This window comes from Sorex fumeus, unplaced genomic scaffold (genome assembly GCF_029834395.1).
Source record: "Sorex fumeus unplaced genomic scaffold, SorFum_2.1 ptg000015l, whole genome shotgun sequence".
Classification (NCBI taxonomy): domain Eukaryota; kingdom Metazoa; phylum Chordata; class Mammalia; order Eulipotyphla; family Soricidae; genus Sorex; species Sorex fumeus.
The window spans coordinates 493,292-514,819 of record NW_026606072.1 but is presented as its reverse complement, the minus strand read 5'-3'; the positions used below and the strand labels follow the sequence as shown (position 1 = coordinate 514,819).

At 54.2% G+C, this 21,528-nt stretch overlaps 1 protein-coding gene across 1 annotated transcript in view; it reads left to right on the top strand.

Moving 5' to 3' along the window:
• The window catches only part of MTMR12 (myotubularin related protein 12), a 69,575-nt gene extending 58,164 nt beyond the window's left edge, over positions 1 to 11,411 (top strand). Inside the window, exons 12-16 of the mRNA XM_056112086.1 lie at positions 253 to 323; positions 2,514 to 2,686; positions 5,655 to 5,822; positions 6,215 to 6,376; positions 10,829 to 11,411. Coding sequence (XP_055968061.1) covers positions 253 to 323; positions 2,514 to 2,686; positions 5,655 to 5,822; positions 6,215 to 6,376; positions 10,829 to 11,404 — 1,150 coding nt within the window. The 3' untranslated portion in view covers positions 11,405 to 11,411. The remainder of the gene's footprint in view (positions 1 to 252; positions 324 to 2,513; positions 2,687 to 5,654; positions 5,823 to 6,214; positions 6,377 to 10,828) is intronic.
• Positions 11,412 to 21,528: the final 10,117 nt, after the last annotated feature.

Genomic DNA, 21,528 nt, shown 5'->3' with positions numbered 1-21,528 from the left:
TCTATGACAGCAGGTTCAAAAACTAATGTTCTTGGGGCCTGAGCAATATGTTCACAGGTAGGGCGTCTGCCTTGCACGCGGCTGACCCAGGTTCAATCCCCAGCATCCCGTATGTTTCCCCAAGCACTGCAAGGAGTAATTCCTGAGTGCAGAGCCAGGAGTAACCCCTGAGCATCGCCGGATGTAACCCAAAGTGAAAAACAAAATACAGAAGAACAAACTAATATTCTTTTCTGTCTCTTTCTGATTCAGACGTTGCCTGAAAAAAGCCATCGAGATTGTAGCGTGTCTCGAAGCCCAGAACATGAACGTTCTTCTTGTAGGTAATACATTTGATGTTTAATTTGGGGTGGGGGTGAGAAGAGCCCCCGGAGCTGTGCTTCCGGGTCACCTGCGGGACTTCGAGGGGGCAGGGGGCGAGCCCACAGCTCCTTGGTACTTGGGACTGTCCGGTAAATCGGGCGAGCTAGAGCAGCAATCCAGGATTTCTCCTGGTTCTCCCCTACCCCTACCTGGCATTGTTTATATCAGATTTTAGTGTTCATACTTTAAAGCAAATCCTTCCACCCGCTTGAGCTTGGGGACCCAACTGGCAGCCCAGCCAGAAAATGTGTGTCTCTGCCAAGCCCATTCTTGGTTTTTGGTTTTTGGTTTTTTTTTTTTTTGGCTTTTGGGTCACACCTGGCACCGGGACAGTTCTTAGCGCTGGGGCAGTAGTACAGCGGAATTACTCCTGGTGGTGCTCAGGGACCATCTGGGATGGCCGGGGATCGAACTTGGGTCAGCCGCATGCAAGGCAAATGCCCTCCCTGCTCCTGTCACTCCGGCCCAAGCTCACCTTTCTTTCTTTCTTTCTTTCTTTCTTTCTTTCTTTCTTTCTTTCTTTCTTTTTTCTTTCTTTCTCTCTTTCTCTCTCCCTTTCTCTCTTTCTCTCTTTCTCTCTCTCTTTCTTTCTTTCTTTACTCAGGGGTTACTCCTGGCTCTACACTCAGGAATTAGTCCTGGAGGTGCTCAGGGGACCTTGTAGGTTGCCGGGGATTGAACCCGGGCCAGCTGTGTGCAAGGCAAAGGCCCTACCTGCTGTGCTACTGCACTCCAGTGCAAGCCCGCATTTCTTGACATCAAGTGTGTGCCATGCTGGGGATCAGACCCAAGACTCTGGCACATGCACGGCAGGTGCTCTGCTGTGGGGCCTCGGCACCAGCCTGCATTTGAGAGTTGGTTTATGTTTACTAAACTTGGTGGGATCTAAAGTATGCTTTTATTGTATTGCACGGGGGTAAGGCGCTTGCCTTGTACGTGGTCTTTTTTGCGCCCTGCGTGGTCCTCCATGAACCCTTGGAATGATCCTCGAGTACTGAACTGAGAGTACCACACCAGCAGTCCTGGGTGTGGTCTCAAAACCAGAGCCAACGAAAAGAGATTGGGGTTCTGAAAGCACAGCCCCGGGGACCAGCACACCGTGCCTGTGCTTGAGGGTGCAGTGGCCTCAACAGGTCTCATACTTGAAAAAAAATGGGGGTTTGGAGCAGTAGTACAGCGGGAAGGGCGTTTGCCTTGCACGTGGCTGACCCGGGTTTGATCCCCAGCATCCCATATCAACCCCTAGCACTGCCAGAACTAATTCCTGAGTATAGAGTCAGGAGTAACCCCTGAGTATTGCTGGCTGTGACCCAAAAAGAAAAAAAATGAGGAGCTGGAGCAATAGTACAGTGGGGAGGGTGCTTGCCTTGCACGTGGCTGACCCAGATTCAATCCCCGGCATCCCATACGGTCCCCCAAATACTGCCAGCCAGGAGTAACCCCTGAATGCAGAGCCAGGAGTAACCCCTGAGCATCACTGGTGTGACCAAAATAATAATAATAATAATAAAGTAATTTTTAAAAATAGTTTGTTTTTTTGGTTGTGGGGCCTCACCTTGTGGTGCTCAGAGTACTCCTTGCTTTCTGTGCTCAAGAATCACTCCTGGTAATGTTGGACAACCACATGAGGTGCTGGGAATTGAACCCAGGTCTGCCCTGTGCAGAGCTGCTCTGCTCTAGCTCTGGGTGCCCCGCCGCACATTATTAAAAACGACAATAAAAAGTGCCTTTTTTTTAAAAGCACTTCCCGTCCCGCAGAGGAAGGGTGGGAGGAGAAACTGTGGCAGCAAGGAGCAGAGCTTGGCCAGGAGGTTTCAGGCGCCCGGCGGTGGGCAGCCAGCCGGGAAACAGCAGCTCAGTGGCGTGGCCTGACGCCGAGAGTGCGCGCGCCTCCCGGAACCCCTGTCGCCTCTGTCTGACTGACTTAGTTTGGGGCCACGCCCGACAGTGCTCAGGGGACCATATGGGGATCAAGCTGGGGATCAAGCCTGGGATGTGGCACTGCTTGGACCCTGTGGCGCCAGGGGGTACCCGGCACACCCCAGCCGTGCTCAGGTAGACCTCCCGGGTCACCCCAATGATGCTGCAGTGACACTCACACCCTCTCCCCTCCACCCATTCCCCACGCCCGGCTCTGTGGCGCCCCCTAGAGGAGAATGCTTCCGACCTCTGCTGCCTCCTGTCCTCGCTGGTGCAAGTGATGATGGACCCCCACTGCAGGACCATGGGGGGCTTCCAGAGCCTCATCCAGAAGGAGTGGGTCATGGGCGGGCACTGTTTCCTGGACCGCTGCAACCACCTGCGCCAGAGTGACAAGGTGGAGGTAAGCCGCCCCCCTCCATCCCCGCCCACGTCACTGCCGCCCTCTGGGCACATTGAAGAGGGGCGCCAGGGCCTGTGTCCCCGTGTCCACCGGTCCACACCTGCTGGGCTGGGAACTGGGCCTCCAGGCGGCAGTCACGTGGGTCTGTGAAACCGAAGCGAACCTGACTTGGGAAGGGACTGAGGGCTGGAGTGTCTGCTGGTCAGGGGAGGGGGGGTGTGGGGGGGAGAGTGACAGGCTCATGCATGCCTGGTACCACGTGGCACTGGCAAGACTGGCCCCCAAACAGAACCAGCACAGACTCACTTGGGAGAGAGACGACTTCAGTTCTAGCTATAGGGCCAGAGACAGTACAATGGGCAGGGCACCTTCTGACACGTGGCTGACCCGGATTCAGTCCCCGGCACCCCGTATGGTCACTCCCCTGAGCCCCACCAGGAGCAGTAAGTCCTGAGTGCAGAACCAGGAGTAAGCCTGAGCACTGCTGGCTACAGCCCCATACTATATATGTGTGTGTGTGTGTGTGTATGTGTGTGTGTGTGTATTGTGCATGTGAATGTATATAGACATATACACGTATGCATTGTACTTGCAAACTATGTATATCCAAACTATACATGTGCACACATATATACACTGTATATATATATACACACTATATACACTATGTACACTATATATGCACTAGATATATACTATGCAGTATCTATACATACATATACATTACACACACTATATACACACAATGTATGTACACATATTATATGCACTATGTACACTATGTACTAGATATATACTATATAGTATATATGCATTATACATACTACACACAATGTATGTGCACACACTATGTACACTGTATGTACTAGATATATACTATACAGCATATATACAGTATACATACTATATACACAGTGTAGGTGCACACACCATACACACTATGTACACTGTGTATGTACTAGATATATACAATACAGTATAATATTATACACTGTATACAGTGTATGTGCACACACTATATACACTGTGTACACTATGTACTAGATATATACTATACAGTATATATGCATTATACACACTATATACACACAGTGTATGTGCACACACCATGTACACTATGTACGCTATATATATATACTAGGTATATACTATACAGTATCTATACGTATATATACACACACATTATACACACTATAAAAACAGTATATGTGCACACACTATATGTACTGTTTATATACAGAGACTATATATACTCTATACACACATTGCATAATTTTTTTTTTTTGCAAACATATGGCGGGGGGGGCTGGGGTGTAGGCAACTCAGTGGTAGACCAGATGTTTCACATGTCTGAGGTCCTGGCTTTGATTCCAGATGCCGCAAATGAAAGGAAACGTCAGTAAGAACTCAGGTCTCACAGATGCATCCTCCCATGAGTGCCCCTTCCTAGTGCATCGGCCTGTTGAGAGGAAGCCTCGGGCCATGTGGCCCCGGCTGTTCTGGGGTGCTAGTGTCTGTGGTGAGGAGCAGGGCCCATGGCCTCCTCCACCTGCTGGCCCTGGTGCTTGCTCCAGGCTTGCACCTTCACACACATATAGGAGAGTTTGCATCCTGGTTGGTGCCAGGAAGCCCCCAGCAGCCCGTAGCAGGCTTGTCTGGGCCTCAGCCCCCTTGTGCAGCTGTGCACGCAGCTGGTGCTTGTGGGAGGAGTGAGTCCCGGTAGGGGCGCTCTGCCTAGTACCGACACCCCCAAGCTGCCACATGCCAACCAGCCTGTGTGTAGGCACCCCAGAAGAGGGTGCCTGGCTCTGGCCTGCAGTGACGTGGCCGCTCTCGGGGATGCAGGCCGCTGTGGTCCTCCCCAGCCTATTGAGCTGAGTGGACACCTCCATCTTTCAGTTTGGGAAAGACTGTCTGAGATACAAGGTTGTGGAGGGTGGAGGGGGAGGAGGGGGTCACACCCAGCGATGCTCAGGGCTTACTCCTGGCTCTGCACTCAGGAATTACTCCTGGTCGTGCTCAGGGGACCATATGAGATGCTGGAAATCGAACCCGGGTCAGCCGTGTGCAAGGCAAACACCCTCCCCTCTGTACTATCGCTCCGGCCCCAAGATTCGAGTTGTTGTTAGTTCCTTGGGGTCCATATCTGCCAATGCCCAGGGCTTATTCCTCACTCTGGATGGGGTTTGGGGGAACACGTGGGATGCCAGGGATCGAACCCCGGATCAGCCGCTGGCAAGGCAGGTGCCCCACTCGCTGTGCTATCACTCTGGCCCCAGTACATGAATCCCTTCTACACGGACATGAAACCCAACAAGAGGAGTCAGACTTCATTGGTGACTTAGGAAGGGGATATCAGGAACCCCTTCTGGGAGATCTGATTCTGCTAACCCCCGCCCCGTGGAGAGATCCCCCCACTTGGGGTCCATGCTACTCACTGTAGCAACAGGACCCCTGCTTTGCACCACTTGTTGATTAAGCCTGACGCTTGCCATGGACTGCCGCAGTCGCATCTCCTCACGGACAGGCGGGTGTATGGAGCCGGAGCCCTGTGGGCTTCTTCGAGGGCACCCCTGCCCGGCACTGGTGTCTGGCTCCCCTCTGGGGCGTGCGGCTGCGGGCAGAGAGGCCCGGCCCTGGTGTGCTGGGGAGGAAGGCTTGTGTGCAGAGCTGCGCCCGTGTCTCTGCTGCTGTGCTTCCTTTCCAGTCCTTTCCCCCAGGCCCCCCTGAGGCCAGGGGAGAGGGAGTCACCCACAGCACGGAAAAGAATTCAAGGGGTTTAGGGATTGCATGCTGTGGTGAGAAGCCGGGACTCGATCTCCCTCCCAGGCCCATCAGCTGCAGGCGCAGAAGATGCCCCCTTGCCCCCCACCCCCAGCCCAGCCCAGGCAGTGGCCTGCCCCGTGCACCCTGGGCCTCTGGCCTGGCCCTTGGGGCCCTCCTGCTGAACTGTGTCCGCCTGCCTCAGGTGCCTGTGTTCCTGCTCTTCCTGGACTGCGTGTGGCAGCTGGTGAGCCAGCACCCGCCCGCCTTCGAGTTCACGGAGACGTACCTGACGGTGCTCTCCGACAGCCTCTACCTCCCCATCTTCAGCACCTTCTTCTTCAATTCGCCGCATCAGAAAGACGCGAACCTGGTGAGCGCCCCTCCCCGGAACCCCGGGCTCGCTGTCTGGCCCTGATGCTGTGACAGGGGCTGCCCTTCCTGGAGTGGTTGACCCAAACCCCCCAGCTCAGTGGGGAACCCCCGCGGCCTCCCCAACGCCCTCCCGCCCCACGGCTTCTCAGCCTGTTTCCTTGCCTCCAATCAGGAATCAGAGCATCGTGCAGCTGTGGGGAGGGTCCAGGGCTGTGACTGGCTGTCCCCCCATCCTGACTGTGCCCCACGCAGATCCTCAGCTACCCCCTGTGCTGTCTCTCATCTGCGCCCCCATGCAGGCTGTCACCTAATTGCCCCCTTCCCCGGCAGGCTCTCCCCTGGCCCCTACAGAGTTCCAGTGCCAACTGGCCTGTGTTTCTTTCCTGGCAGGGCAGGGAAAGCCCAGAGGCCCCGGGCAGGCCCCCAGCCCAGCTCTCCGTGTGGGACTGGTCCGTGCAGTTTGAGCCCAAAGCCCAGCTGTTACTCAAAAACCCTCTGTACACCGAGAAGCCGAAGCCAGACAAGGGCCCGCGGAGGGGGTCGCGCTGCAAGGTAAGATGGCCATGCACCCCCGGGGAAGGGGGGGAAGGGAGAGAAGGGGGCACCAGTCTGCCGCGGCGGCCCTGCCCCAGGAGCCTCAGGAGCCGGGGCTCCCGCAGCTTCACTCCAGCTTCACTCAGCCTGGCCCAGGGGGAGGTGCACTCCCAGCCCCACCCCCACTCCAGAGCCCCCCACGTCTCCCAGGCCCGGGGTTCCCGACACCACCAGCCACTGTTCCCACCAGTGTGGGCTGCGCCCCCTGCTGGCTGCAGACCACAAGTGCATGGAGCGCCTGTGGAGATCTTGAGCACTGCCAGAGAGGCGCTTTTGGGAGCAGGGCCTTAGTGGCACCTTACTACCTGTTACCCCCGCGCTGTGAAGGCAGCCCCCCACCCCGTCAGACGGTTCCCTCTCTCTGCAGCCCCGGTGGGGAGGCTGGGCCTGCGGGGTCTCAGGTTGGAGGAACCAGCAGACAGAGGTTGGGGTGCCCGGGTGGGGTGGACATAGGTCACAAGTGCCTGTAAGTGCCTGTGTGGGGTGGACAGAGGTCAGGGGTGCTGTGTGGGGTGGACAGACACCTGTGTCGAGTAGACATAGGTTGGGTGCCAAGTCAGGGGCGCCATGTGGCAGAGGTTAGGGGCACCATGCAGAATGGACAGAGGTTGGGGTGCTGTGTAAAGTGGACAGAAGTCAGGGTGCTGTGTGGAGTGGAACAGACTCCTGTAGAAAGCTATACAGTGACCGGCAGCTGGGGCTGAGCCATAAACAGTGCTCAGAGACCAGCCCAGGAGACCACCATGTGATCCTGGGCTCTGCAGATTGAACCTCTGAGCCTCAGTTTCCTCTTCTGTAAAATGAAGCAGTAATAGTGACCTTTAAAAAAGGTTAAGTTGGGGCCGGAGCGATAGCACAGCAGGGAGGGTGTTTGCCGTGCACGCGGCCGAGGGTTTGATCCCCAGCATCCCGTATGGTCCCCCGAGCACTGCCCGGAGTAATTCCTGAGTGCAGAGCCAGGAACAACCCCTGAGCATCGCTGGGTGTGACCCAAAGAGCAAAAAAAAAAAAAAAAGGTTAAGTTGAGGCCAGGAGTGCAGTGAGACATGAGCAGTCAGTGGGCACTCCCATCTGAACCCTGGGTCCCTGTCCTGCTGGCCCCTCCTGTCCCCCAGATGGAAGGGCAGGAGCCCTGGCCATCTCTGAGCTGGGACTGGATGGCCCTGCTCTCTTGTTCTATTTTGTTGTTATTCTATGTCAAGAAAATTTTAAATGTGGGGACTGGAGCAATAGTACAGCGGGTAGGGTGTTTGCCTTACAAGCAGCCAACCCAGGTTCAATCCCCAGCATCTCATATGGTCCCCCGAGCACCACCAGGAGTAATTCCTGAGTGCAGAGCCAGGAGTAACCCCTGAGCATCGTTGGATGTGACACAAAAAGCCTTAATACAAAGAAAATGATAAAATTTAAAATGTGACCTGGAGCCGTAGCACAGCGGGTCGGGAGCTGCCTTGCACGTGTTCACCTGGGTTTAGTTCCCGGCACCACACATCATCCCCCCACCTCCGCCCCAGCCTGACAGGGGTGATTCCTGAGTACAGAGCCAGGAGTCAGCTCTGATCACCGTCAGGTGTGGCCAACGTATTCCCCCACCACCCAGAAAAAAAAAAAAATTTAGGGCTGGAGCGATAGCACAGTAGGTAGGGCGTTTGCCTTGCACGCAGCCAACCTGGCTGACCCTGGTTCGATTCCTCCACCCCTCTTGGAGAGCCCGGCAAGCTACCAAGAGTATCTTGCCCGCATGGCAAAGCCTGGCAAGCTACCCGTGACGTATTTGATATGCCAAACAGAGTAGCAACGAGTCTCACAATGGAGAGGTTACTGGGCCCGCTCGAGCAAATCGATGAACAACGGGAGGACAGTGATACAGTGCTACAGAATGCTTTATAATAAAAAATTGCTTCTGTACAAGGAAGAACCCCTAGCAGAAATCAAATATTTGTTCCTGTGAGTATGTGTGCAATGCCGGGGACGGAACCTGGCTCTCCCAGCAAGGCGAGTGCTCTCACGAGGAGCAGGCCCCTGTCAGTGTCCCTCGTCTTGTTTGAATGTACCCCAGGACCAGCAGAGGCATGTCACCCTCCGTGGACTCGGGGAATCCTCATCTTCACAGCCTTTCATACTCTACCCCCAAATTTGCCTCCTTTGGGGTGCAGCTCAAATTACTGGTGGGGCAAAGTAGATCCTCACTTTTTGTTTTGTTTTGGGACCATGCCCGGTGATGCTCAGGGCTTACTCCTGGCTCTGCACCCATCACTCTGGAAGTGCACTGGGGACCATATGGGATGCCGGGGATCGAACCTGGGTCAGCCACATTCCAGGCAAACACCCTCCCAGTTGTCCTGTGGCCTGGCCCCTCTCATTCCATACTCTGCAGCTTGGCTCAGACGACCCTCTGGTCCACTTAGCCAAGTTCCTTCCCTTTCCCGCCCACCTCTTTGTCTGAAGGGATCTTTAGGACTCTCGGAGGGACGCAATCCGCCCTCCTGCTCACACAGAGTCATTTCCACGGCCGTTTCCTCAGGGCTGTTCAGAGCTGTTGGAGAAACTAATCAAAGGAGGAAACAGTCACTCCCGTCAGAAGGGGAACACACAGCCCCGAGCTTAATCCCCCGCACCACAGGTTCTGTCCTGGTACTGCCGGGTTTGGGACCGGTGGCCCTTGGTGAAGAAAATGAGCCTGTTGTCATCTCCAGACCCGCTTGGATCACCAGTGCTCCTCTTCCCGTCTGGTTTGTTCCTGGGGCCACAGCCAGGTGTCTGGGCTCACTCCTGGCTCTGCTCAGGAATCACCCCTGGTGGAGCCCAGGATTGGGGGTGCCATACAGGGTGCCAGGAATCAAATCTAGGCCAGCCACGTGCAAGGCAAGTGCCCTGTGTCCACGTATGGTCTCTCCAGCCCTCATCAACACTGCCTTTTTTTTTTGGTAGGGACACATGCCTGGTGGTGCTCGGGGGACCATATGAGATGTTAGGTCTGCCGCATGCAAGACAAATGCCCTCCCCACTGAACTATCGCCCTGGCCCACTCTCACTGATGCTGCTTTTTTATTTTTTACTTTTTTAATTTTGGGCTGGAGCGATAGCACAGCGGGTAGGGCGTTCGCCTTACACGCGGCCAACATGGCCGACCCGAGTTCGATTCCTCCGCCCCTCTCGGAGAGCCCGGCAAGCTACCGAGAGTATTCGATATGCCAGACACAGTAACAACAAAGTCTCCAATGGAGACGTTACTGGGCCCGCTCGAGCAAATCGACGAACAACGGGAGGGCCTTTAACTTTTACCTTTACCTTTTTTTTAATTTTATAAAGTAGTTCACGGTGTTTGATTACATTTAATATTCAAACACCAATCCCACCACCATTATACCTTCCCACCACCGTATTTCGGATGTTTCCATCCCGAACCTAAATCCCTGCCCCAAAGCAGAACCGAAATAATACATTTTATATTATTTGTTATGAAAAACCGCTGAAAAATGCTACAAAAAAGTATCCTTAGAGGAAAGAGTGTGAAGATTGTCGTATTTCACCCAGGGGCCATTAAGCCCTTCACTAACGGTGTTGTTAAAGGTTGAGCCTTGTGTGCTGTAAAAACAAATGCGTATCTCCCTCTAGGATTAGTTGCCTCCTACTTTGAACCCTATCCGGTATGATGCAGTAAAATTTTGGAGTATGCGCTTATGCAGGAACCGGGACTCTTACTCCAAACCGCGCGGCCGCTCATCTTCTTATATATAAAGTGGTCAATGGAAAGTAAATTCTCCAACGTTTCTCCCTGAAAAACAGGCTTAACTCATTTACAAACCACAACACCGAATAGGAAAGAGAGAACAAAAGGGAATCCCCTGCCACAGAGGCAGGGTGGGATGGGGACGGAATGGGGGGTGGGATACTGGGATCCCTGGTGGTGGGAAATGGGTATTCAAAATAAATAAATAAATTTAATTAAAAAAATTTTTGGAGTATGGGTAGGGTGTGTCTCACTGCCTTTTTTTTTTTTTTTTTTGGTCATACCCAGCGATGCACAGGGGTTACTCCTGGCTCTGCACTCAGGAATCACCCCTGGCGGTGCTCAGGGGACCATAAGGGATGCTGGGAATCGAACCCGGGTTGACTACATGCAAGGCAAACGCCCTACCCGCTGTGCTCTTGCTCCAGCCCCCTCACTGCTTCTTAAGTGAACTTATTTTTCCTCTGTGTGCCCTGGAGCCTAGGGGGAGTGGGTGGAGAGGGGACCTGTGCCCCCCAATTTGGCACTCACCCAGACTCTCAGCCCAGTGCCGGGGACACGTGCCTCGGGGCCCAACATCAGCAGTGCCTCCTCCTTGGGTGATGAAACCCGGAGGGCGCGCAGTGGGTGGGCTGCGGGGGCGACCCCGGGTTTCCTCGTGGTCTTTTCTCTCCTAGCACCAGCGACAGCTGTCCCTGCCGCTCACCCAGCCCAAGGCCTCTCCCAAGAGGGGCTTCTTCCGGGAGGAGACGGATCACCTCATCAAGAACCTCCTGGGCAAGAGGATCAGCAAGCTCATCAACGCCTCGGACGAGCTGCCGGACGCGTGGCGCGAGTTCTACGAGGCCTGGCACAGCCGCCCGGCCGACCCCCACCAGGGCCTGCTGCTGCCGCGCGTGGGCGGCCCCGAGGTGCGCGTGTGGGCGCAGCGCTACCTGCGCTGGATCCCCGAGGCGCAGGTGGTGGGCGGCGGGCGCGCGGCCACCACGCGCAAACTGCTGGAGGTGGCCGAGGAGCTGCAGAGCCTGCAGGAGAAGGTGGCCGCGCGGCCGCCCAGCCCCGCCCCGGCGCTCGCCCCCGGCCCCTGCCTGCTGCGGAACTCGGCCCGCCTCTCCTCCCTCTTCCCCTTCGCGCTGCCGCAGCCGCGCCACCCCTGCAAGCCCGTGCTGCCCACCAGCGGCTGGAAGGCCCTGGGCGACGAGGACGACCTGGCCAGGCGGGAGGACGAGTTCGTGGACCTGGGGGACGTGTGACGGGCACCTCCCGCCTCCCGGCGGCAGCGGTGACGGCGGTGGTGGTGGTGATGAGAGCAGGAGCCTGGCTGGTCCAGGGGGCACCCCCTGGGCCCTCTGCCGTCTGCCAGCGTCGTTCCTGGAAGGGCGTCGCTGTCCCAACCCAGACCGGGCGGCGTAGACGTGGGAACGCAGGCCTCCTGCATGTCCCGCGGTGCCGAGGGGACGGTCAGACGGACAGCCGGACATGCGCAGGTCTGCCTGGCTTGCACTGAGATATGGTGCTGCAGCAGCGGGCCTCCTGCCGGGAGCAGGGCTCCCGGACTGCCAGCTGGACCCTGGTCCCCTGTGCTCCAGACCATCACTTTGGGGTCCTGGGGTGGGTGGGGTGCTGCACCGCCCTTGCTGGGGTGCTTTTCAGCTCCAGGGCTCTGCCCGCCCCTGTCCCGGGGCTCCAGGTCCTGGGTCCTGCTGCTCCTGCTGCTGGCGAAGCCAGGGGGCCATCAGATTGGGGGGTTAGGAGGGATGGGTTGCTCTGATTAGCCCCCGTGGAGGAACTTGGGTCTGGAGGTTCAGGAGTTGCCTTTGACTCTCTGGGCCAGCTGGGGAGCCCCATGGGACGCCCCCACCACCATCACCCTCATCCCCCCCCCCCCCACTGTCCAGCTCCCCAGTGCCCTCCCACGAGGGGCCACTTCTGAGCACTCCCGACTCTCACACAGTTAAGTACCTCAGCAATCTCCAAGCCATAGAAGCAACTCCATCTGGACGCACCCTCCAAGGGCTCCTGTAAGGGCCCTTGTCCCCTTCTCAATGGGTCCCTGTTCCAGCCCCGCCACGGGAGGGTGGGGGCCAAGGCGGGAAGACTCAGTTCTCGCTGAGTGTTTGCCTTCTGGCCACAGCCCGCGTATTATTTATGCACCTAGAAAAACTTTCCGTTGCTCAAGGCCAAGGGACTCGGGGAGACGTATCAGCCGAGAGGAGTCTGTCCGTCTGCACTGAATGCCTCTGTCTGGGAAGTGCCGTGCTGTCTGCCCTCTCCTGCTGACCCCGGCGGGGTAGGGGTGGGGGGTGGGGGCCAGGCACAGTTCCAGTCTGGGTTGCCTTAAGAATCTTGCTGTGAGGCAAGTTGGGGAGCTCGTCAGCCCTTGTCCCCAGGTTCTGGGGGGCCCCTTCAGCTCGCACTAACTGCGTCCCCCCACTCCAACCCCCCCAAAACACACAATGGAGCTCACACCCAGTATTAGTCGGTGACCTCTGCCGTTTTCTCCTCATCTCTGTCATTTCCATTCCATAAGCGCCCGGTGTGACGCCTTCCACTCCACAAAGTATGGTTTAAAGGCACAAGGTCATGGCCCCTGTCATAGCAGTTGAATGTGCATTGAAATATTTTTCTATGGTTTTAAGAAATATATATATATATAATAGAAAAACGAATAAGCTGTTGTAACATGTAAGGCCATGACAATTTACATATTTATATTTGAATTCAGATTTCTATAAGCTTGTATTTGTGTATAGACTTCTCAGTGGGTTTGTATATTGTGACATTTTTATTCACGCGTGCACCGTGATCATGCTTAGGAGTAAAAGCGGAAGCAAGACCATTGAGTTCGTTCAAAATGCTACACTGTGCAAGTTTGGAAATGTACATTAACTGTGTATGATAGCCCGCGTTTGTTTATACCTCCAAGTTTTTACACTGAAGAGAAATGAGCTTTAATCACATTCAAGACTTTTTTTTTTTTAAGAAAAAGAAAAGGGAATAAGCTGTTCACTAAGTGTGTAAATGTGCTTTTTATTTTCTGGATGTACATGGAAGGTTTATACTTGTCTCTTCACTGCATCGTATCTGGTTGCAGAAATTAAAGCACAGTTAACAAGCAGCGCTGCATTCAGGGTGTTTGATGAAAGCACATGGCATCATTCTGTGCATTCATTCTGGAAACATTTATGTTTAGTACACACACCAGGTGCCAGGCAGTATCCTGCAAGATGTAAGAGTGTGTGTGTGTGTGTGTGTGTGTGTGTGTGTGTGTGTGTGTGTTTGGTTGGTACAGTGAGAAAGCAGTGACTGAACATTTACATTTGAGAAAGCAATCCACAGTTCCGAAGAGTAAACCAGGGTGAGAGGCCCTCTGCTGAGAGTAGGAAAAGGATTAGACGGGGCTTCCTTTTTGCTGGTGGGGGCGTGGACAATGAACAGGGAGAGCTGAGACTGGAATTTACATTCACCCGCTCTCCTCCCAGAGAGGGTCCCGAGTCGCTGAGTGAGCCATGTGAGAGAAGGGGTCTTCCCAGCTGTGTTTGACCTTTGTGTCAGGAAAGTTCCTCTCCGGGTCCTCTTCCCCCTCACCCTCTTCCGGCTCAGATGCTCCTCCTAGCGCTGCCAAGCTGGTCCTGCGCCCCAGAGACGCTCGTAGCTAGCTCCACCCCGAGGACCAGATCCGAGGCCTGGCCGCCCCTTGCCTCCCCTCCCTATAGATCTGCTTTCTTCCTGGGGGACCCCCAGTGGGGCTTGCCTGTGTCTGGGGCAGCGTGTGGCAAGGAGGCGGTCTGCGGGCCAGGGTCCACAGCTCCTGTTCCCTATTGACCTGTGAGGGGGCCGAGCAGAGGAAGCTAGAGCTGTCAGCTGGTTTCCAGGCCCCTGGCGGGTCACGGGTCAGGGCTGTTGAACAGCAGCAAGGGTGGGGCTCTGCCTGCCCCCCACTGTGCCCTCTGGACGGGAGACATCGGGGCCCCACTGCTAGGCGAGGTTCTGTAGATCATGGCCTTATGCAGAGCCTCTCCAGTACACAGGAACACGAACACACACACACACACACACACACACACACACACACACACACACACACGCTCACAACCTCTCTCCTCTGCCCCCCTGAATAATCGTGTGCATCCAGAACTTGACTTTCATGCATGCACTCGGGCCTGGTGCCATGCGGTCACCCAAGCACTGCGGGCACAGCCCTGTGTCCCCTGAGGACAGCTGATCCGAGCACGAAGGCATCAGGTCTGCATAGCCATGCTGAGTATCACCTGAAGGAACCTTTAATCCCTTCAGCAAAGGTGAGGAGCTCCCCCACCCTAATCCATGAGTGGGGGTGGGAGATGAGACCCCATTGAGGCCAATCCTTGTCCTAGAACCAAGGTAATGCTTCTGCACGAGATTGCTGAGAGCCCTGCCTGCCCTGGGCGATGCCCAGGAACTTGTGTGTGCCCGAGACAGCTGAGTAGGTCACAGAGCACCACTGGGGCAACTCCTGAGCACAGAGCTGGGAGCAGTCCTGGAGCACCAGTGGAATAACCGAATACTGGGGCTGTAGTGATAGTACAGTGGTAGGATGTTTGCCTTGCAGTCAGGGTTCGAACTCCAGCATCCCGTATGGTCCCTCAAGCACCACCAGGAGTAATTCCTGAGTGCAGAGCCAGGAGTAGCCCCTGTGCATCGCCAGGTGTGACCCAAAAAGCCAAAAAAAAAAAAAGAACCAAGTGTTTATTGGGGAGAGGCAGACTCACCCCCAGAGGTGCTCAGTTTAGTTATTCAGCACCAAGCCCAGGCCTCCACAGGCAAAAACCTGTGTCCAACCCGATGAACCCTCTCAAGCCCACCGAGGACCACGTGAATGTCATTTCTATGCTGAAGAGGGCGGAATCTGCGGTGGTTTTGATCTTTTATTTAGGGAGGGGGCACACCTGGTGATGTTCAGGGGTTACTCCTGACTCTGCACTCAGAAATTACTCCTGGCGGTGCTCAGGGAACCATAAGGGATGTCCAGGATCAAACCCAGGTCGGCTGTGTGCAAGGCAAGGGCCATACCTACTGTACTATCAGCTCTGGCTCCTGCAACTGACTTTCCATTCACTGCCCCTTGCGTCTTGCTGAGCCAAGGGACACGGGGTCTCTGGGGCCCACTCATTTGTAGATGCAGCGTGACTGGTACACTGGGTTCTGTGTGCTGCGGGCACAGGAGGGCTGAGCTTGGGCTGACTTGGGCAGGAGCGGCTATGGGGTCAGACAAAGTCCAAGTTGTGGCTTCTTGGCTCACACAGCTCCGTGTCTGAGCCCCATACACTGATACCCTGTTTCCACACTAGGTTGTTTTGGGGTAGGGGGCAGTGTTGAGCCACATATGCTGGAGCTCGGGGACTGCTCCTAGCTCTGTGCTCAGGAGTAACTCCTGGCAGTGCTCAGGGGAGCATGGAGCACTCATGATCAAACCTGGGTGGGCTATGTGCAAGCCATGTGCTTTACCTGCTGTCCTATTTCTTCTGACATTTAAAAATCTTGTCTGAAGCTGGGGCTGGAGTGACAGCACAGCAGTGAAGACGTCTGCCTTGCCCGTGGCTTATCCGGGGGTCTTATCCTCAGCGTCCCATAGGATTCCCCAAGCACTGCCAGGAGTAATTCCTGAGCACAGAGTCAGGAGCGAGCCCTGAGCATCACCAGGTGTGACCCAAAACAATAACAAAAATCTATTCTGGGGGCCAGAGTGATAGTCCAGGGGTGAGGGCGTTCACCTTGCACGTGGCCAACCCAGGTTCGATCCCCGGCATTCCACAGGGTCCCCCATGCACTGCCAGGAGTCATTCCTGAATGCAGAATCAGGAGTAACTCCTGAGCATTGCTGGGTGTTACCCAAAAATACAAATAAATAAAACGAGCCAAAAAACCAGAAACCAAAAATCTATTCTGAAGCCAATCAAATGTAGACGTTCTTCCTCCTTCCTCCTGGAGGACGGACCCAGGGCCCTGAGACTCTCCCAGCCGGGCTTCATGTTTGCTTTCTCCAGCAGACCTGACTTCTGGCCTCACCCACTGCACTCCACCCCCACCCCCATTCCTGCTGCTGCCCAGAACAAAGTCTGGGAGCAAAGTCTGGGTGTCCCCCAGCATTTCTTGGACGGCTCGCCTTCCCTCTCCGGGAAACCCTGAGTCCTTTTCTCCCCGTCAGGGCGGAGGAGGAAGCCCCGCTCCAGGGGAGGGAAGCTCTGGTGGTGTCAGAACATTCCAGACTACTGGTCAGGGCGTGTCCACCCTGAGTACATGTGGACAATGGGCAGCCTCCTGTGTATTCACTGCTGAAGAAGCACATCAAATTTTATTTATTTATTTATTTATTTGTTTGTTTTGGCTTTTTGGGTCATGCCCGGTGATGCTCAGGGGTTCCTCCTGGCTCTGCACTCAGGAATTACTCCTGGTGATGCTCCAGGGGAACCCTATGGGAGGCTGGGGATTGATTCCAGGTCCACCACGTACAAGGGAAGCACCCTACCTGCTGTTCTATCACTCCAGCCCTTATTTATTTCATTTGATAGCACAGCGGTAGGGCGTTCGCCTTACAAGTGGCCAACATGGCCGACCCGAGTTCGATTCCTCCGCCCCTCTCGGAGAGCCCGGCAAGCTACCGAGAGTATTCGATATGCCAGACACAGTAACAACAAAGTCTCCAATGGAGACGTTACTGGGCCCGCTCGAGCAAGGTTGTTCGTGGTGATTCATTACATTCAGTAAATCAGTCAACATTAATTGATTTAGGCACATCAATTGCATCCGTGGACAGAAGCAGGATGTGCCTGACGTGTGTCTGAGCCACCAGGCTTCTGGGGGACCCGATCATCTTTGTCCCTGAGGAAAGGCTGGACAAAGTGGCTGAAGGGACCAGATTATCTTCTCTGCGTCCCTCCCCCTCATTCCTCTCTCTCCTCTCACCTTTCCTCTCCTTTCACTCCTCTTTCCTTATCTCCCCTCCCTTCCCTCTCTTCTGCTGTCTGGATGGTTCGGAGGAAGCTGGCTGGCACTTCCTGAGCTCTGCTCTAGAGGAAATGAATTTACTCTTGCGGGTCTGAGGTCTGTTCACATCCCCAAGTGAGCAGAGAAACAGGCCCCAGGGCTCGAGGGTATCTGTATGGGCTGAGTCCATCTTTGCAGGTGGGGGAGGAGGGCCCAGGTTCAGCCACCACCTCCCCACCCCCAGCACTAGACTTCCTGAGCACTACTGCTGGGAGTAACCCCCCTCTAAGCACAAAGCTGAGAGTAGCCAGATATGGCTGAAAGAACAAAACCCAAACCCAAAACAGATCCAAGTCCATTTGAACCTTGAAGCCATTACCTCCCCTCAAAGGCTTGGAGGGCCAAGGAGATAGTACAAGGTAGGGGGGTGCTTGCCTTGCATGCAGCCAGCCCGAGTTTGGTCACCTTGTATGGTCCCCAGAGCCCTGCCCAGAGTTATCGCTGAGCACAGAGCCAGAAGTAAAACTTAAGCACCCCTAAATGTGTCCCCCCCCCAAAAAAATTAAAAGCTTTTGTAGAGATTGTGATTAGTCTTGAAGGATACCCTAATCCAGAGGTCCCAGCTGTAAGGTCTGCGCAAACAAAATGGTGACCGGGACAAAATGATGACCGCTAGTGAGAGCAGCATTCCTGGGACCAGAGATCACTGTGCCCCCAGCACAGAAGACAGGGCTTATCACCTGGCGCCAGGAGGCCACCTGGCTGCATTCCACACTTCCTCACCATCCCCCCCCCCCCCCCCCACACACACACACAGACACAGATATCAGGAGCCGGACCAAGCACACCGGTTCCACTAGTCTTGGTTCCTTTCTCCCTTTTTCCCTGCCCAAGACAACATAAAATCCCTCCTAGTCTCTCCCACAGTTCTACCCCAGCCTCACCCAAGGTTCATAGAGCCCACCCAGGACCGCCCCCCAGTAAACTTTTCCTACTTCCTTCACTTCACTTGTCTCTGTCAGCTGAGTTCACGTACCTATCACTGGCGACACCACACCCAGAGTCCTGAGCTGGAGAACTCCCTTCTCAGTCTGCTGCTCTTGGGGAGTAGCTGGCTAATCCACCCATCAGCGGAGAACTCGGAACACATTCCAGGAAACAGAGGGAGACCTGCTAGCCACACCCGCGGGGGCACCAGCCCACACAGCATCTCCCTCCCCCATACTGTGGCGGTGCCCTTGGTCACAGAGCTGGGGAGTATCCCGCTGTGTATGTTAGTGCAGAAAGAACCATGGAGTCAAAAAGATGTACCTGGGGCTGGAGCGATAGCACAGCGGGTAGGGCGTTTGCCTTGCAAGCGGCCGACCAGGGTTTGATTCCCAGCATTCCATATGGTCCCCTGAACACCACCAGGAGTAATTCCTGAGTGCATGAGCCAGGAGTAACCCCTGTGCAAAGCCGGGTGTGACCCAAAAAGAAAAAAAAAAAGATGTGCCTGGAGCCAGAGGTTCTTCGTCCTCTTAACAACTTCTTTGACGCTCTTGAAGGCGTTCCAATGCCGCTCTCTTCCTCCTGTTAAGTTCTAGACCTACGTACACATAACTGCTGCACGCGGAGATGTTTGTTCCGTTGAGAACAAATGGAACGTCAGGGACTAGTCCATTTCTCATGAACATTGTCTTCGTGAGATTCAGCTACAGTCCAACATTTCCACACTCACCGTTGAAGTCAGCCAGCATTTGTGCCAGTTGGTTGATGTTTGGTCTGGCAGGACCGTTTTGTTGTACAAGAAGGGAGACATCCATGACATTGGCAACTATCGCCTGATCTGCCTGTTGTCCGTCGTTTACAAGTTGTTCACTCGAGTCATCTTGAATAGAATAGGCAGAACATGAGACAAAGGACAACCATGCGAGCAAGCCAGGTTCTGAAAAGGATCCAGCACGATCAACCATATCCACATGGTGACCAAGTTCATTGAGGTTTCACAAGAGTTCAAGATGCCGCTCTGTCTAACATTCATCAATTTAAAGAAGGCCTTTGATTCTGTTGAGACTGAAGCGGTCCTTGAAGCCCTAGCCAAACAGGGCGTTCAAACTCAAAACCTCAGAGTCCCCCGCGAGCTGTATTATTCACCACCAGGATCTCACCATTCTACAAAGAAGTGATCATAGACGCAAAGAGAGAGGTTCAGCAGGGTGATACCATTTCACCGCAACTCTTCAGTGCCACCCTAGAGAAACTCATGCAACGACTGGAATGGGAAGAAATGGGAGTGAAGATAGACGGTCAGCAACTACACCACCTCTGCTTCGCTGATGACATTGTTCTAATAACACTTACCACCAACACAATACCAAACAACACACCAAAAATAAATAAATAAAAATAAAATTATAAAGCAAGCTGGAGAGTGTACGGGGCTTACAGCACTTGTCTCGCATGTGACAGACCCAGGTTTGACCTCCAGCTCTATAGAGAGTCCCTTGAGCACTGGCGGCAGGAGTGACCCCCGGGCACAGAGCCAGAAGTAGCCCGAGAGCACCACCCTGCATGGTCCAAGAAGCACCAGAATAGTTAATTAATTAGTTAATTAATTAATTAAATTCTTATGTAAACTTTCAATCAATTTTTGGGGGGTGGTGTTTGGGCGTCCTAGAGTGTGGCAGCGGCTGAGTAGTGGAGGTAGTGGAGGTAGTGGAGGTCTGCCAGTGAGGTATTTATCTGGTACCGGTAGGGGAAGGGTAGGTCTTCCGTGCACAATCCAATCCCTGGGTCTCTGGTGGTTGGTGGTTGGTGGAAGCAGACAGGGCAGGGTAGGGTGGGGCTCCTGATTTTAATCCCTTCGTCACCTGTGGTTGGTGAGAGCAAGCAGAGAATCTCTGTCCCTGGGTCCGTTGATCCCGCAGTCCAGTTTCAGAGTTCCGCTTATCTTGTTCTGTGGGGCTTCAGTCGTGCATGAGTCTCTGCCGGAGTGGCCACGCGGGTCCGGAATAGGATTGGCAGAACATTAGGTAAAGGACAACCATGCAAGTAAGCCGGGTTCCGCAAAGGATTCAGCACCATCGACCATATCCACATGACAACCAAGCTCACTGAGGTTTCTCGGGAGTTCAAGATGCCACTCTGTCTAACGTTCATTGACTTAAAGAAGGCCTTTGATTCTGTTGAGACGGAAGTGGTCATTGAAGCCCTAGCCAATCAGGGTATTCAAGCTCAGTACATCAAGATCCTTCGTGAGCTGTATTGCGGATTCACTACCAGGATCTCACCATTCTACAAAGAAGTAATCATTGATGTCAAGTAATCATTGATTGGGCTGGAGCGATAGCACAGCGGGTAGGGCGTTCGCCTTACAAGCGGCCAACATGGCCGACCCGAGTTCGATTCCTCCGCCCCTCTCGGAGAGCCCGGCAAGCTACAGAGAGTATTCGATATGCCAGACACAGTAACAACAAAGTCTCCAATGGAGACGTTACTGGGCCCGCTCGAGCAAATCGACGATCAACGGGAGGGCCTTTTTTTATTGATGTCAAGAGAGGGGTGGTGCGGCAGGGTGATACCATTTCACCGAAACTCTTCAGTGCCACCCTCAAGAACATCATGCGACGACTGGAATGGGAAGGAATGGGAGTGAAGATAGATGGTCGGCAATTACACCACCTCCGCTTTGCTGATGACATCGTTTTAATAACACCAAACATTAGCCAACCGGCACAAATGCTGGCCAACTTCGACCGTGAGTATGGAAAGGTCGGACTACAGCTGAATCTTACAAAGACAATGTTTATGAGAAACAGCCTTGTTCCTGATGCCCCATTCGCTCTCAATGGAATGACCATCTCTGAATGCAACAGCTATGTGTACCTAGGTCGAGAAGTCAACATGACAAATGACCTGGCACCCGAGCTGCGCAGGAGCAAGAGAGCGGCTTGGAACGCCTTCAAGAGCGTCAAAGAAATAGCTAAGAGGACGAAGAACTCTGGCTCCGGGCACATCTCTTTGATTCCACTGTTCTTCCAGCATTAACATATGCCTCAGAGACCTGGGCCCTACACAAACAGGATGAGAATGCTATTCGGGTCTGCCAAAGAGGAATTGAAAGAGCTATGCTTGGAATATTACGTTTCACTCAAATGAGAGAAAGAATCTGGAGTTCCAACCTCCGCTGACAATCAAGAATCAGGGATGCTGTCTCGTTTGTCAAGGTGTCAAAAATCAGATGGGCTGGTCACATAATGAGATTTAGAGATGACCACTGGACTAGAGTCATTAAGAACTGGATTCCACAGGATGTCAAAAGACCGCGTGGCCGCCCACCTACCAGATGGTCAGACTTCTTCATCAAGACCACGAACGATCGGTTTGAGGCTCTTTGTGTTCCTAGAGCAAACAGACGCCATTGAGCTAT